This window comes from Leptodactylus fuscus, chromosome 3, assembly GCF_031893055.1.
Source record: "Leptodactylus fuscus isolate aLepFus1 chromosome 3, aLepFus1.hap2, whole genome shotgun sequence".
NCBI lineage: Eukaryota > Metazoa > Chordata > Amphibia > Anura > Leptodactylidae > Leptodactylus > Leptodactylus fuscus.
In genome coordinates, this window is record NC_134267.1 from 248,647,212 (window position 1) to 248,662,250 (window position 15,039).

Sequence of the window (15,039 nt, forward strand, 5' to 3'; positions counted from 1 at the left end):
GGCCACGGCACTGGAGTCGGCTCAACATCCCAGTGACATCATCACAACATCCCCACTCGTCCTGCACGTCTCACAGCGGCCTGCTCTGCCAAAGGGGGTTATTCTGGATTGTGACAGGTGGTGACATTAATGGGACTGGACTGTGTAGAAGGACATAAATCCATGCAACAGATTTCACCCGCTCTGCAATGTGTCAGAGATGGCCCTGAGTTTATACTTCCATATTCTTCTGTCTCTCTTAGGGTGCATTCAGACTACGTAATGCCGGGCGTGTATGAGAGCCGTACACGCCGGTATTACGGCAGACTGCCGAACACTTCCCATTCACTTCAATGGGAGCGCTCGTAACAGCGGCGTTTACGAGCGCTCCCATTGAAGTGAATGGGAAGTGTTCGGCAGTCTGCCGTAATGCCGGCGTGTACGGCTCTCATACACGCCCGGCGTTACGTAGTCTGAATGCACCCTTAGATTTGAAATTCCCTCTTAAAACCACAATCTTCATGTCATTGATGATATTATGGTTTTGATTGCAGAAGTGTTTTGGCCCCGGGAGATCCATTCTCTGCTCTGTGATCATGTGACGGTGCGAGTTCATCCTCATCCTAAGTGTCTGTCCTGTCTCTCCTACATACAGACCCCCCAGTGGGACACTTGGTACATAATATTACATACTCCACATTAAGTGGCTGCAGGTGAACGTACCTGGGATCTTGTCGTCCTGATTGGAGTTGGGGATCTTTATCTTGTCGGTGGTCAATATGTGCGGGCAGGTCTTGCACGGAAATGTTCCTGTGTTAGTTGGAGGTGACAGTGAGCTGCTAATCACCATATTCCTGAGGTTTGGTGTCTATAGCACAGGAGAGGGGGGTCTGGAAATATGGATTTTAGACAGTGGTCATTTTGCAGTAGTGGATGTAATTTGCGTGTGATTCCTCTCAGCATCTCCAGGTGGGGGTTATATGTGACGACCAGGGGCACCCGATTGTTCTCCTGTTTGGTATTGTATTTTAATAACTCTGATCTTGGTATTCTTGTGGCTCTGGTGATTTGATTATCAATAGAGATGAGCAAACACTGTTCGGCTCAGCCGTTCTGAACAGCACGCTCCCATAGAACTGAATGGAAGCACCTGGCACATACACTTTGTCGGCGGCCGGTCGCCATTCATTTCTATTGGAGCGTGCTGTTCGGAACGGCTGATCCAAACAGTGTTCACTCATCTCTAGTTAGCAGTTGTTCTTGGATGGTAACCCTGCCTCAAGAATGTGTTTATGAGGCTTCCAAGGTGTTTGTCTCTATCTGCAGGGTCTGAACATATGCGATGGTATCTGATGGCCTGGCTGTGGACAATGGAGTTCTTTATGTGTTTAGGATGAAAGCTATCCCATCTTAGCTAGGTTGGGTGGTCAGTCAACTTCCGATACAGCGATGTCTCAACTTTGTTGTCATGTATCTTGATGACTGTGTCTAGGAAGTTTATTTAGGAGAAGGAGTGATTGAGCGTCAGGTTGATGGTGGGATGGAACTGGTTGAATTGTTCATGGAAGGTTTTCAGCTGTTGTTCAGACCCAGTCCAAACGATTAGGATATCGTCAATGAAACGGTAGTAGGCCAAAGGCCTGGTGGTGCAGGTGGATAGGAAGTCACTCACAAGCTTGACCATGAAGAGATTAGCGTACTGTGGCGCCATTTTGCTCCGTATTGCTGTACCTTTCTGAGTATTCCTCTGTAGGCTCTGTATCCAATTTAGAGTAATCGTGCATATCAGTCAGTTGTCTGTGTAATAGTGTGTGTCAGTCAGTTGTCTATGTACTTCCTGTATGTAGTCTGATGTGTTCATCATGACTATGGCACCACCTTTGTCTGCTGGTTTAATGATGAGGTCTCTGTTATTTCTCAGGGATTGTACGTCCCTCCTCTCCTGGACACTGATGGTAGACAGAGGTCTTTTGTCGGTGTCCAGGATAGAGGATTTGAATATGTGTCTGAAACACTCCATGTAATTATCCAGATGGTCATTACGTCCAGTTGGAGGTGTCCAATCAGATGTCTCCTTTTTTGCCAAGGTTAGACCCTCTGCAGGGGTAGGGTGCGTTTCCTCTGTGTCATGAAAGTATTCTCTCAGGCGCAGTCTCCTGAAGTATTCCTCCACGTCACTGCACAGATCTATTTTATCCAGGGCTTTAGAAGAACGAAATGGAAGTCCTCTAGAACGTACCCCAAGTTCTGCTTTGGTTGGTTCATAAGCAGAGAGATTGATGACACAGTTCGATGTTTCCAAATCTGTGTGTGAGTGATGGTCCAGGTTGTCAGGTTTAGACTGACACACACTATTACTCCAAATTGGATTCAGACCCCACAGTGGAATACTCCAAAAAACTAAAAAAGGTGATCTCTGGCCTATCTGATGGAGCCAAAAGCCTAAGTGGCCTCATACCAGCAAGCCCAAGGACAGGGACTTTTTATATACTTCCAAAATTGCACAAATATAAGAATCCAGGGAAACAGATTATTTCATGTGTGGGCACCCTCACTGAGCAAATTTCTGGATGGGGGGAGGGGACTCTTAAACCTTTAGTGAAGGATACAGCCAGCTACCTACAGGACACCACAGACCTATTATATATACTATCCACTATAGGTCCCCTCCCAGATGGAACCATCCTGGCCACCATGGATGTAGAATCTTTGTACGCCAACATCCCACACCAGGACGGTGTAAACGCCTGACAGGTATTCATGGAAAAGCGAGGTATGAATGCTGAATCGGTGGTGAAACTCCCAAAATTCATCCTCACCCACAATTACTTTTCTTTTGGTGACTGCATCTACCTACAGCAGACCGGCACCGCAATGGGGAGCAAAATGGTGCCACAGTACGCTAATCTCTTCATGGCCAAGCTGGAGAGTGACTTCCTATCCACCTGCACCACCAGGCTTCTATTAGAGTAATCGGTCAATCGGGTCTTACCAGGTAGATTGTATTGTCAGATTGTCACCAAATAAACTATAGATGCAAATAAAGTCAAAGGGAAAGAGAAGAACAATAGCAGCAATTCAGTTAGTAAAACTTGTATTACACGGCTGTGTACATCAACTATTGGCAACCGTCCATTCCAGTCTGATAACACAGCTCGCTCTTCCTAGTTGAGTCAGTACAGCCTAGTCAACCATTAACCATCCTCTGCTAACAGAACAAGCTAAACAGTCGCTGATCAACATGTGATACAATTCAATCCCTTAAAGCAATATACAATAATACCAGAACATACAAAGGACAGACGGAGGATGCAAGAAAGGAAGAAATATATCAGAATATTCTCCAGACCGATTATTTCATAAGTTTGAAGACACAGAGTACGTTGATGGAGGTCACGGCGACCCACAAGGGTTATTCTGACAAGTATTTCTGCCTAATTTCTCAGAATTGTTAATTGAGCAACTTGATTAGATGCCAATGACTAGTCATACTGATCAATGTACTCTGTGTATTCAAGTTAATAAAATAAATGGTCATCATGTCTGTCTGTCTGTGTCACCGGTGACAATCTGACCATACAATCTACCTGGTAAAACCCAGTTAATTACTCTTAACATTTCTGGTGCCGTAACCCGGGATGCCAATTAACTCTTTGTTGGATTGGAATAGGGGGGGGTGCTGTCAGAGGAAGGCTTATATCCTAGGTTAGTGAGGGCAATGCCCTGCTGTGCTTTCCTTTGGTAGAGGGTACTGTTCCTATCACTCCATTGGAGGGACCACAAGGCCTCCACCCCAGGGGGATTGTATATTCTGATATACGTCTTTCTTTCTTGCGTCCTCCGTCTGTCCTTTGTATGTTCTGGTATTATTGTATATTGCTTTAAGGGATTGAATTGTATCACATGTTCATCAGTGACTGTTTACCTTGTTCTCTTAGCAGAGGATGGTTAATGGTTGACCAGGCTGTACTGACTCAACTAGGAAGAGCAAGCTGTGTTATCAGACTCGAATTGAGTAAGTGCCTGAGTTTGGATGGTTGCCAGCACCGCACCTCTAATGAGGCGAGGTGAGGCGATAGCCTCGGGTAGCACCCTCCTAGCGCAGGAGAAATTTCAGTGATACAGTTTCATAGATGGTCCAGTAGTATATAACAAGAGAGAAAACACATACAAGCTCATGGCAGATAGAGAAATCCTAGGAATCATAGCAACTAAAAATAAAGAAACACAGACACACTGCAGGATCATTTAGTTCTCTGTGTGAAGTGATGTTGATAATACAGCCCGACCGCGGTTGGAGGACACAAGAAGGGGGATCACAGCATGTAGATATAACAGGCAGAAACGTTTTTATTGTATTTTTTTGCAGAGGTGGGGGACATATGCAGCTATCACGATAACATGTGATGGTTCCTTCGGTAGGTAGTGAGATCTCCTGCTCACAGCTGATAGTTTGGTGTCTTGTATCAGCACTATTGTCCATTAATCACAAAAAAATGCCCCAAATGTCCTTCATCACAAGCCCTCCTCCTCCTCCTTTCTTCTTACCACTGTGTTCTACTGCCCAAAGAAGTCTGAAGCCATCCAGGTAGACAGAGTGCTGCTCACTTGCCAAGCTTCCATAAGCTCATGGGGTAGGTGGGTGATGGTAGGTTCCCAGGCTGTAGCAGAGTCCCACGTGTCCACAGTAATAGAAAGAAATACCAGTCAGCTGTAGCATCTTCACACATCAGCAATAGACGCCAAAAATCATCTCCTTGAAAGAAGAAGTCCACACATCCATGCAGGTTTCTCCTCCATGCCGCATGGTGACCATGCTGTCTTTAGCTGCAGCTGATCAGGTCTTGAGTCTTGCCCATGCTTTATCAATAGAAACAATAGAAATAAAAGGAACAAGATACTCCACAGGGTCTTCCATTCGATTTATAGTTGCTAATTCATAATGCTAGTTTGCTTGAGTAGAGGATTCTTGAAGATGCAGACAAAAAGAGTGAAAAGGAAAGATAAAGGTTGCTCTCAGTTCGGAGCTCTGTATCGAGGCAGCCACTCATGCGGCGCCATCTTGGAGACAAGATGACGGCGCCTGCACTGAAACGCAGACATCATATTGCCGGATGAAGAGGAGGTGGCGCGGGAGGATCAGCGAGGTCAGTAAGTATCAGACCTTTTTTTGTTTGTATGTTTGTTCTATAATTGGCCACTACTTGCTGGAGTATCCCCAGCAGGTAGCGGCCTATTTACCTACCTTCCCCTGTCTACTCACTGCCACCCCCACTTCCCCTTCTACTTTAGGCCGCAGGGGCGGCTGTGAGCAGGTCCAGGCCGCGAGCCCACTACCGCTATTATTATACTCAGGGGTCTTTTCAGACTGACTAATAATCGGAGCCCCAGGGGAGGTAAGGGAACATAATAAACACTGTTACTTACCTCTCCAGGATCCGATGTTAATCCTAGGAGGCTTCGGGCCTATATGGTAATGCCCAGACGTCACGTGGTCTGGGATATTATGATATAAGCCTGAAGCCTGCGCTAGCAGTAACATACAGGCCCGAAGCCTGTGCTAGTAGTAATAGCCTGTTACTGCTAGTACAGGCTTTGGGCCTGCCTGTGTGGTAACAGGTTGTTGCTGCTATTCACCATATAATGGACTTTCCATAATACACATATTGTATACTCTACTATATTTTCAGTTATTATATAACCTCCATGGTAATTATAATGCAATGATTCAATAAGATTAACTTCTTCTTCCCTTAGTTTTCATCATTTTTGTATGGGTACCATGGACAATTAGCATTTTAGATAGAAGGATAGAAGTAGTGGGGTCATCTGGATGGGTGCCGGCATCGCTCAATCTGTGGGGTTAGTATTCACACACTTTGGTTAAGTCGGGGGCTCTATGTCACTATCCTGGAGAAGACTGAGTGAAGGGAGTCAGGAATTGTCCATGTGACTTGTATAAAAGTGATAAAAAGGGGGGGAGGTGTCAGAGGGATTCTCAGTCCTTTATATATGCACTCATATTCTTATAGGAGAAAAGTCTGAAGCAAGGTTTCAGTCTCCATTGTAGTATAATATGGCTACTGATGATACGGATACACCAGACATCTTGTCCAGTTTGTAATCTTGAACCTTGTCCTATTTAATTTCCCCACTGTGGGACTATTAAAGAATTATCTTATCTTATTTAGGAGACCAGATATTATTATTTCATTCAATGTGACCATAGAAAGAGTCATGTCAGCCCACAAGGGTTATTCTGTATTTTTGCCTAATTTCTCAGAATTGTTATTGGAGCATCTTGATTAGCTGCCAATGACTAGTCATACCTCGATCAATGTACTCTGTGTATTCAAGCTTATAAAGTAAATGGTCTCTAGGTGGAGCTTCATAGAGCCCCGCCCACTCTGTCCAGACACCACCAAAAAGATCAGCATGTCTAGGGGCCACACGGTGGCTCAGTGGTTAGCACTGCAGCCTTGTAGCGCTGGAGTCCTGGTGTTCAAATCCCGCCAAGGACAAAAAAAAAAAAAACATCTGCAAGGAGTTTGTATGTTCTCCCCGTGTTTGCATGGATTTCCATCCCATATTCCAAAAAAGACATACTGATAGGGAAAAATGTACATTGTGAGCTCTATGTGGGGCTCACAATCTACATTTAAAAAAAAAAAAAAAAAGATCAGCATGTCTGTCTGTCTTTGTCACCGGTGACAATCTGACTAGACAATCTAGGTAAGATCTGATTAACCGATAATTACTCTAACACCTCTGGCCTACTATCGCTTTATTGACGATATCCTGATCATTTGGACTGAGTCTGAACAACAGCTGAAAACCTTCCATAAACAATTCCACCAGTTCCATCCCACCATCAACCTGATGCTCAATCACTCCTTCTCTGAAATAAACTTCCTGGACACAGTCATCAAGCTACAAGATAACAAAATGGAGACATCGCTGTATCGGAAGCAGATTGACCGACTAACCTACCTAAGATAGGATAGCTTTCATCCGAAACACATAAAGAACTCCATTGTCTACAGCCAGGCCATCAGATACCATCACATATATTCAGACCCTGCAGATAGAGACAAGCACATTGGGGGCCTCAAAAACACATTCTTGAGGCAGGGTTACCATCCAAGAACTACTGAAAACCAAATCACCAGGGCCACAAGAATACCAAGATCGGAGTTATTAAAGTACAATACCAAACAGGAAAACAATCAGGTTCCCCTGGTCGTCACATATAACCCCCACCTGGAGACGCTGAGAGGAATCACACGCAAATTACATCCACTACTGCAAAAAGACAACCGTGTAACATCCATATTTCCAGACCCCCCTCTCCTGTGCTACAGACAGCCACCAAACCTCAGGAATATGGTTATTAGCAGCTCACTGTCACCTCCAACTAACACAGGAACATTTCCGTGCAAGACCTGCCCGCACATATTGACCACCAACAAGATAAAGATCCCCAACTCCAATCAGGACAACAAGATCCCAGGTACCTTCACCTGCAGCCACCTAATGTGGGGTATGTAATATTATGTACCAAGTGTCCTACAGAGGGCCTTTATGTAGGAGAGACAGGACAGACACTTAGGATGAGGGTGAACTCGCACCGTCACATGACCACAGAGCAGAGAATGGACCTCCCGGGACCAAAACACTTCTGCAATCAAAACCATAATATCATCAATGACATGAAGATTGTGGTTTTAAGGGGGAATTTCAAATCTAAGAGAGACAGAAGAATATGGAAGTATAAACTCAGGACCATTCTGACGCATTCCAGAGCGGGTGAAATTTGTTGCATGGATTTATGTCCTTCTACAAGAGTTAGGCATCACATCACTAACCAAAGGGATCATAAAACTCATCCTGGGAACTGATCTGTTTGTGTGTTCCGCTTTCCATCACCGGTCGCACCGAACACTTTATTCCTGTGTCCTTTTGTGTATAAATATGCATGCCTTCAGAAATGGTGGGATACCAGCCTGATGAAGAGGCCGAGTAGTCCTGGAACCTTCTGCAATCTCTCATCATTCTTGTTAGCCATTAGAAAGGGATCAACTACTGAGGACTCCATCTTTATATTTCATACCGCGTGATCAGATTTGGAAGATAGTCCAGCTCTTTCAGCTGACAGGTTAGGCACACTGATGGCGTGTAACAATTCTTTCTTGAAACTCTGTAAGTTGTCACTACTTGGTTCTCCATGTCCACCCACTAATGGGTCATTTTTGGTTGTTTTTTTCTACAGTTACTCAATTATATTTTTACTTCAATAGAAGACACTGACGGTCACAAACTTTGCCATAATATGGAGTAATGGAGCTCCATTTGGTCTCCCTTTATTAGGTAGCCTATCAGCACGCTCTACCACAAGAAACCTGGACAGATTATCGGTCCCACTATTGTTTTCCAGCCTCTCTTGAATAAAGGCCGCACAATTGTCCCCTTTGGACCTTCCTGAAACCAACCATTCTAATATTATCTAGGATTTATCTTTCTTCTAGATCTATCATTTCTCTCTCCATCCTTCCGAGATTTTTATAAGTCTCCTTGTGAAACAATCAGACCTTGATTGATGAAATGAAGTTCAACAGAGTTTATTTTAAGAAGTCCAATTTTGACAAAAAAAAAATAATCAGAAAATCTCCATATTGTGTAAAACAAAAACCTTGCACCTCAGGCTGCTGCAGTCCCACAGACTTTCCACCATGTCACCTCCACCAACCCCCAGCTTGCTGACTAATGGAATCCTTTTATACCATAGACATTTCCCATAATCCTCTGCAGTTTTCTCTATATAACACTGGAGTTTTTGCAGACTTGTCTCTTATAAGGTCCGGGCAGACACAGACACCCCCTGACCCTGCTCCACCACTTCTGTTGTTGCGACCATTTCCTTAGTTTTGATCCATTGTTCCCAGACGGTAAGACCAGAAAGAGGAGAAAATAGAGATTAGGAGGCCAAGAAAGAAATAAGAAGCGGGAATAGAACATCCGCACAGAGATATTAGCAGACCTGGGACTCCTGGACCACCACTAAGGTTACATAGAGGAAATCACATGGAAACATAAAACATTTCACCTCTTCACACTCCTCCCTCCTTAAGACGAGGCTTGTCCTTCTTCTGAGTTATTAGATCCCCCTTTACCTAACTTAGTTTACTACCAGAATCCAGCAAAGTGTCCACGGTCTGTCCATTAATTTGGATTGGCAGACTTTGGGCCTTTAGTGCTTTTCCTGGGGCAAAATTTAGCTATGTGTCCCTTTTCTTGACAAATATAGCACATTTTTTCACTGGTGCTGATTTTTAATGGACCTCTAGATTTTTGATCCCCTCCCCCAGAGAGGGGTTTGGCTGAATGGTTTGGCTGGGCCAGTTGCAGACCTGCTGGAAGAATTTGTAGAAACTGTTCAAGTACGATCGCTTCACTGATCTGTTCAGTCATCTTGGTGTCTGGTTTCATCTATTTCATATATAAGTCTTGCAGGCGAGTAAAGACTTCTCTTGGACCATCAGTGTAGCTGTACTTGAGTTCTCTGAAACCTTGTACAGTATAATATAGATTATATATATATATATATATATATATATATATATATATACATACACACACACCTTATCGCAAAGAGTATTAAACACCGCAGTCTGGCTTAGGACACATTACTATGACATCTGGCAGTTCACACACATCATCAATTTGGCTTCTCTCCTGTGTGAATTTTCAAATGTTTAATGAGATTTATTTTATTATTAAAAAACTTTCCACATTCTGAACATGAATATGGCTTCTCTCCTGTGTGAAGTCTCTCATGTACAACAAGATTTCCTTTAGTACTAAAGCATTTCCCACATTCTGAACACGAATATGGCTTCTCTCCTGTGTGACTTTTCTGATGTGAAAGGAGACGTTTACTTTCCGGAAAACATTTCCCACATACTAAACATTTAAATGGCTTTACTCCGGTGTGAAGTTTCTCATGTGTAACAAGATTTCCTTTTGTAGTAAAGCATTTGCCACATTCTGAACACGAATATGGCTTCTCTCCTGTGTGACTTTTCCGATGCGCAAGGAGACGTTTACTTTCCGTAAAACATTTCCCACAATCTGAACATGAAAAAGGTTTCTCTCCTGTGTGGCTTCTACCATGTACAACAAGACTCGATTTCTGTGCAAAACATTTCCCACATTCTGAACATGAATATGGCTTCTCTCCTGTGTGACTTCTCTCATGTTTCACAAGTTGTCCTTTCTGACTAAAGCACTTTCCACATACTGAACATGAATATGGCTTCTCTCCTGTGTGAATTCTCTCATGTAATACAAGATATTGCTTATCTGTAAAACATTTCCCACATTCTGAACATGAATATGGCTTCTCTCCTGTGTGAATTTTTTTGTGTGTAATGAGATTTGCTCTTTGTGCAAAATCTTTTCCACATTCATCACATTGATGCCTTTTCCCCACTTTCTTCCTGGTACTTGTGGTCACAATCTGTGGTTGGTGAGAAGGTTCCTCATGATTCGGGGGATTATATGATGGATCTGTACTGTGACGTCCTGGATGTACATTAGGGGTAATGAGGTTTTCCCCTGAGGAGCGCTCCATCATATCTTCATCTTCTTTATCAATTATTAATATTATAAAGTCTCCATCAGAGATCGCACTGGGATTTTCTGTAGGATTAGAAATAGGTTTAATGATTAGGCTGGAAACACACAGGCAGAGGAGAAGTTTATAATGTATCAGTGATATAACCCAGAGATACAGAGACATTACTTTTATGGTCACCGGCCCTTCCACGTGGGTAGAATACACTGTCTCATATACTAATATTTTCCTATTCCCACACAGCAAAATAAGCGGTCACACCAGAAATATCACCTAAGAAATGTTAGAAATTTAAAGGGATTGTTCACTTTAACAATGTTCTGGAAACATTGTGAGCACTATAGAAATACAGTGAGAGTGAGTGACTATATACAGGCTGTATATATTATATAGGAGGTGAATAATACAACAGTCGGTGATTCTGTGATATTTCCCATCGGGGGAGTCACCGGACAGAACCATTTATCTCTTATTACCTCAGACATTGCCAGATGTGAGTTATTGGAGCACAGAGAAGACGTCGCTGTCACAACGGACCGCGGTATCCGAGGAGTTACATTATCAGAGCGCGTCCCAATGGCAAAAAGTGCCAGTGAATGTCGGCCGTATAATCCAGCCAGGACCGGAGTATACGGGGCAGGCTCAGCCCGATCCCCTCTGTATACCCACCTGACACTATAATGTACATGTAAGTCCAACCCCGCAACAGGTTACTACAGATATTAGTGCCAGCCCGTGCCCGTATATATACAGTATATAGTCTATACTTACCATGTGATGTCCGGGGGGGCCGGGGGTCTGTATATAATATATATATCTCCTCTTACCATGTGATGTCCGGGGGGGGGGGGGGCCGGGGGTCTGTATATAATATATATATCTGTCCTTACCATGTGATGTCCGGGGGGGGCCGGGGGTCTGTATATAATATATATATCTCCTCTTACCATGTGATGTCCGGGGGGGCCGGGGGTCCTCCATCATCACCTCCTTGTACCGATCCTCGTGTCCTTCTAAATACTCCCACTCCTCCATGGAGAAATAGACAGCGACATCCTGACACCTTATAGGAACCTGACAACACAATGATACAGTCATCATCCCTCCCCCTCCAGTGCTGTTACTGGAGAATTTCCCAGCATTCCCAGCAGTGTCACCTCTCCAGTCAGCAGCTCCAGCATCTTGTTGGTGAGTTCTAGAATCTTCTGCTCATGGATCAGGGAGAGAGGGGGAGGGGCTGTGATGGGGCCCCGGCTCCTGCTCCCTCCTCCTCCTGGCTCTGTGATGGGGCCCCGGCTCCCTCCTCCTCCTGGCTCTGTGATGGGGCCCCGGCTCCTGCTCCCTCCTCCTGACACACGGGGTGCCTCACACTCACCAGACGCCTTGGTTACTACCATGTATTCCTGTGTATGGAGAGACTACAGATTACTATAAAGATTCTAAGACTCCTTCACCCGTCCAGTCATTACCTGTTATATTAATAGTGATAAGAAGGACGAGAAGCTCTCACCTCTCCAGATAGAATATCCGTAATCTCCAGGGTGAGCTCCAATATCCTACTAGTCATGTCATTTCTGTCCTTGTCCATTCCTGATGAGCGATCCTCCATCATCACCTCCTTGTACCGATCCTCGTGTCCTTCTAAATACTCCCACTCCTCCATGGAGAAATAGACAGCGACATCCTGACACCTTATAGGAACCTGACAACACAATGATACAGTCATCACCCCTCCCCCTCCAGTGCTGTTACTGGAGAATTTCCCAGCATTCCCAGCAGTGTCACCTCTCCAGTCAGCAGCTCCAGCATCTTGTTGGTGAGTTCTAGAATCTTCTGCTCATGTATCAGGGAGAGAGGGGGAGGGGCTGTGATGGGGCCCCGGCTCCTGCTCCCTCCTCCTCCTGGCTCTGTGATGGGGCCCCGGCTCCTGCTCCCTCCTCCTCCTGGCTCTGTGATGGGGCCCCGGCTCCTGCTCCCTCCTCCTCCTGGCTCTGTGATGGGGCCCCGGCTGCTGCTCCCTCCTCCTCCTGGCTCTGTGATGGGGCCCCGGCTCCTGATCCCTCCTCCTCCTGGCTCTGTGATGGGGCCCCGGCTGCTGGAGGTCACACAGTCCCCCGATGTCTTCTTCACCAGTGAGTATTCCTGTGTATGGAGAGACAATTAGGGCTATAAATCCTTCCTGACCTCAAATCTGACAATCAGAATAAGTCCCTGGACCATCCCCCAATCTCCAGTAATCTACTGACTATAATCTGGATTGGTCCAAAATGTGCCTGCCTGCTTCCGACAGTCGTGGCTTCCCGCTCCGGCGTAGGCTCAGATGAATGGGCCTAGTCCAGACCGTACTGTCGCGAGGAGAATGCCGGGGCTGACTCAGCCTCGGAATCCGCCTGAAGTAAGGACACCTTGTTTATTTTTTCCGTGAGCCGGAACATACCGCTCACGTAAAAAAGAAGGCTAGCGGTCTACATAGACCTCTATTGTGACGGGGGGGGGGGGGGGGGGGGCGGATTCTTAGGTGGATTCGGCATCAGAATCCGCCCCATCTTACCCCACGTGAACGAGCCCTTACACTCCAGAGATCCAGTCCATAGTCTCACTGCTCTTACAGTAATGATAGAAATGTAGTACAGATACCTCTCCGCTCAGTAGGGAGATGATAGAAATGTAGTACGGATACCTCTCCGCTCAGCAGATAGATGATAGAAATGTAGTACAGATACCTCTCCGCTCAGCAGATAGATGATAGAAATGTAGTACGGATACCTCTCCGCTCAGCAGATAGATGATAGAAATGTAGTACAGATACCTCTCCGCTCAGCAGATAGATGATAGAAATGTAGTACAGATACCTCTCCGCTCAGCAGATAGATGATAGAAATGTAGTACAGATACCTCTCCGCTCAGCAGATAGATGATAGAAATGTAGTACAGATACCTCTCCGCTCAGCAGATAGATGATAGAAATGTAGTACAGATACCTCTCCGCTCAGCAGATAGATGATAGAAATGTAGTACAGATACCTCTCCGCTCAGCAGATAGATGATAGAAATGTAGTACAGATACCTCTCCGCTCAGCAGATAGATGATAGAAATGTAGTACAGATACCTCTCCGCTCAGCAGATAGATGATAGAAATGTAGTACAGATACCTCTCCGCTCAGCAGATAGATGATAGAAATGTAGTACAGATACCTCTCCGCTCAGCAGATAGATGATAGAAATGTACAGATACCTCTCCGCTCAGCAGATAGATGATAGAAATGTAGTACAGATACCTCTCCGCTCAGCAGATAGATAATAGAAATGTAGTACAGATACCTCTCCGCTCAGCAGATAGATGATAGAAATGTAGTACAGATACCTCTCCGCTCAGCAGATAGATGATAGAAATGTAGTACAGATACCTCTCCGCTCAGCAGATAGATGATAGAAATGTAGTACAGATACCTCTCCGCTCAGCAGATAGATAATAGAAATGTAGTACAGATACCTCTCCGCTCAGCAGATAGATAATAGAAATGTAGTACAGATACCTCTCCGCTCAGCAGGGAGATGATAGAAATGTAGTACAGATACCTCTCCGCTCAGCAGATAGATGATAGAAATGTAGTACAGATACCTCTCCGCTCAGCAGATAGATAATAGAAATGTAGTACAGATACCTCTCCGCTCAGCAGATAGATAATAGAAATGTAGTACAGATACCTCTCCGCTCAGCAGATACATGATAGAAATGTAGTACAGATACCTCTCCGCTCAGCAGGGAGATGATCTCCAAGGTGAAGTCTAATATTCTTCTGGTGATCTCAGTCCTGTCCTTGTCCATCCTTGGTGGGTCATTCAGGAGAAGGAGCGTCTGGAGGAGAAGAGGAGGAAACTGGATGAGCTGGAGGATCTAGTAGTGCAGGAGAGAGGAGGGGCCCGAAATTATCGAGGAGGAGAAGAAGAACAAGAACAAGAACAAGATCCATCTTGGGGAAATTCAGTGTGTTATAGATAAAAGGTAAAGAAGATCATAGGAAGGATATCACATCTTCGTAGTAGAGGGATGCAAAGATGGAGATGATGAATAAGTGTGATCGTAGGGTCCCAACCCAAAATTTCAGCAAAGATGGAACGTCACACGTCAGATGAGCAAAGTGTAGATTTGTATTGCGTAGAGCAGAGCAGAGCTCTGCTCTACGCAATAAAAATCTACACTTTGCACATCTGACGTGTGACGTTCCATCTTTGCTGATATCACATCTTCAGGACCATTTAGTTCTCTGTGCGGAGTGTCTGCGCTCGGCCTGATGTAGATTATACAGTCTGACCGTGGTTGGGAGGAAGGATCTCCGATAGCTTCTTCTCACACTTGGGGTGAAGCAGTGGGTCGCTGACAGGACTGCCCAGTGATGAAGAGAGATGACGGCTTGCAACACTC

General features: G+C 45.0%; 1 protein-coding gene across 1 annotated transcript; it reads right to left on the minus strand.

The window, feature by feature from the left end:
* Window positions 1-9,644: 9,644 nt before the first annotated feature.
* On the minus strand, window positions 9,645-14,478 carry LOC142198444 (uncharacterized). The gene is made up of 6 exons (XM_075269481.1): window positions 14,365-14,478; window positions 12,398-12,754; window positions 12,123-12,314; window positions 11,770-12,015; window positions 11,560-11,686; window positions 9,645-10,677 (listed from the first exon to the last, which is right to left on the minus strand). The coding sequence occupies exons 1-6, from the start codon at window positions 14,440-14,442 to the stop codon at window positions 9,695-9,697; spliced, it is 1,983 nt and encodes a 660-aa protein (XP_075125582.1). The 5' UTR covers window positions 14,443-14,478; the 3' UTR covers window positions 9,645-9,694.
* Between the last annotated feature and the right edge of the window lie 561 nt (window positions 14,479-15,039).

Coding starts and splice junctions, on each gene's coding strand:
- LOC142198444 (XM_075269481.1), bottom strand. CDS start 14,442: ATGGACAAGGACAGGACTGAGATCACCAGAAGAATATTAGACTTCACC. Junction 12,315..12,397: donor TGGAGCTGCTGACTGGAGAG/GTGACACTGCTG, acceptor TTGTGTTGTCAG/GTTCCTATAAGGTGTCAGGA. Junction 10,678..11,559: donor GCCCCCCCGGACATCACATG/GTAAGAGGAGAT, acceptor CTAATCCTACAG/AAAATCCCAGTGCGATCTCT.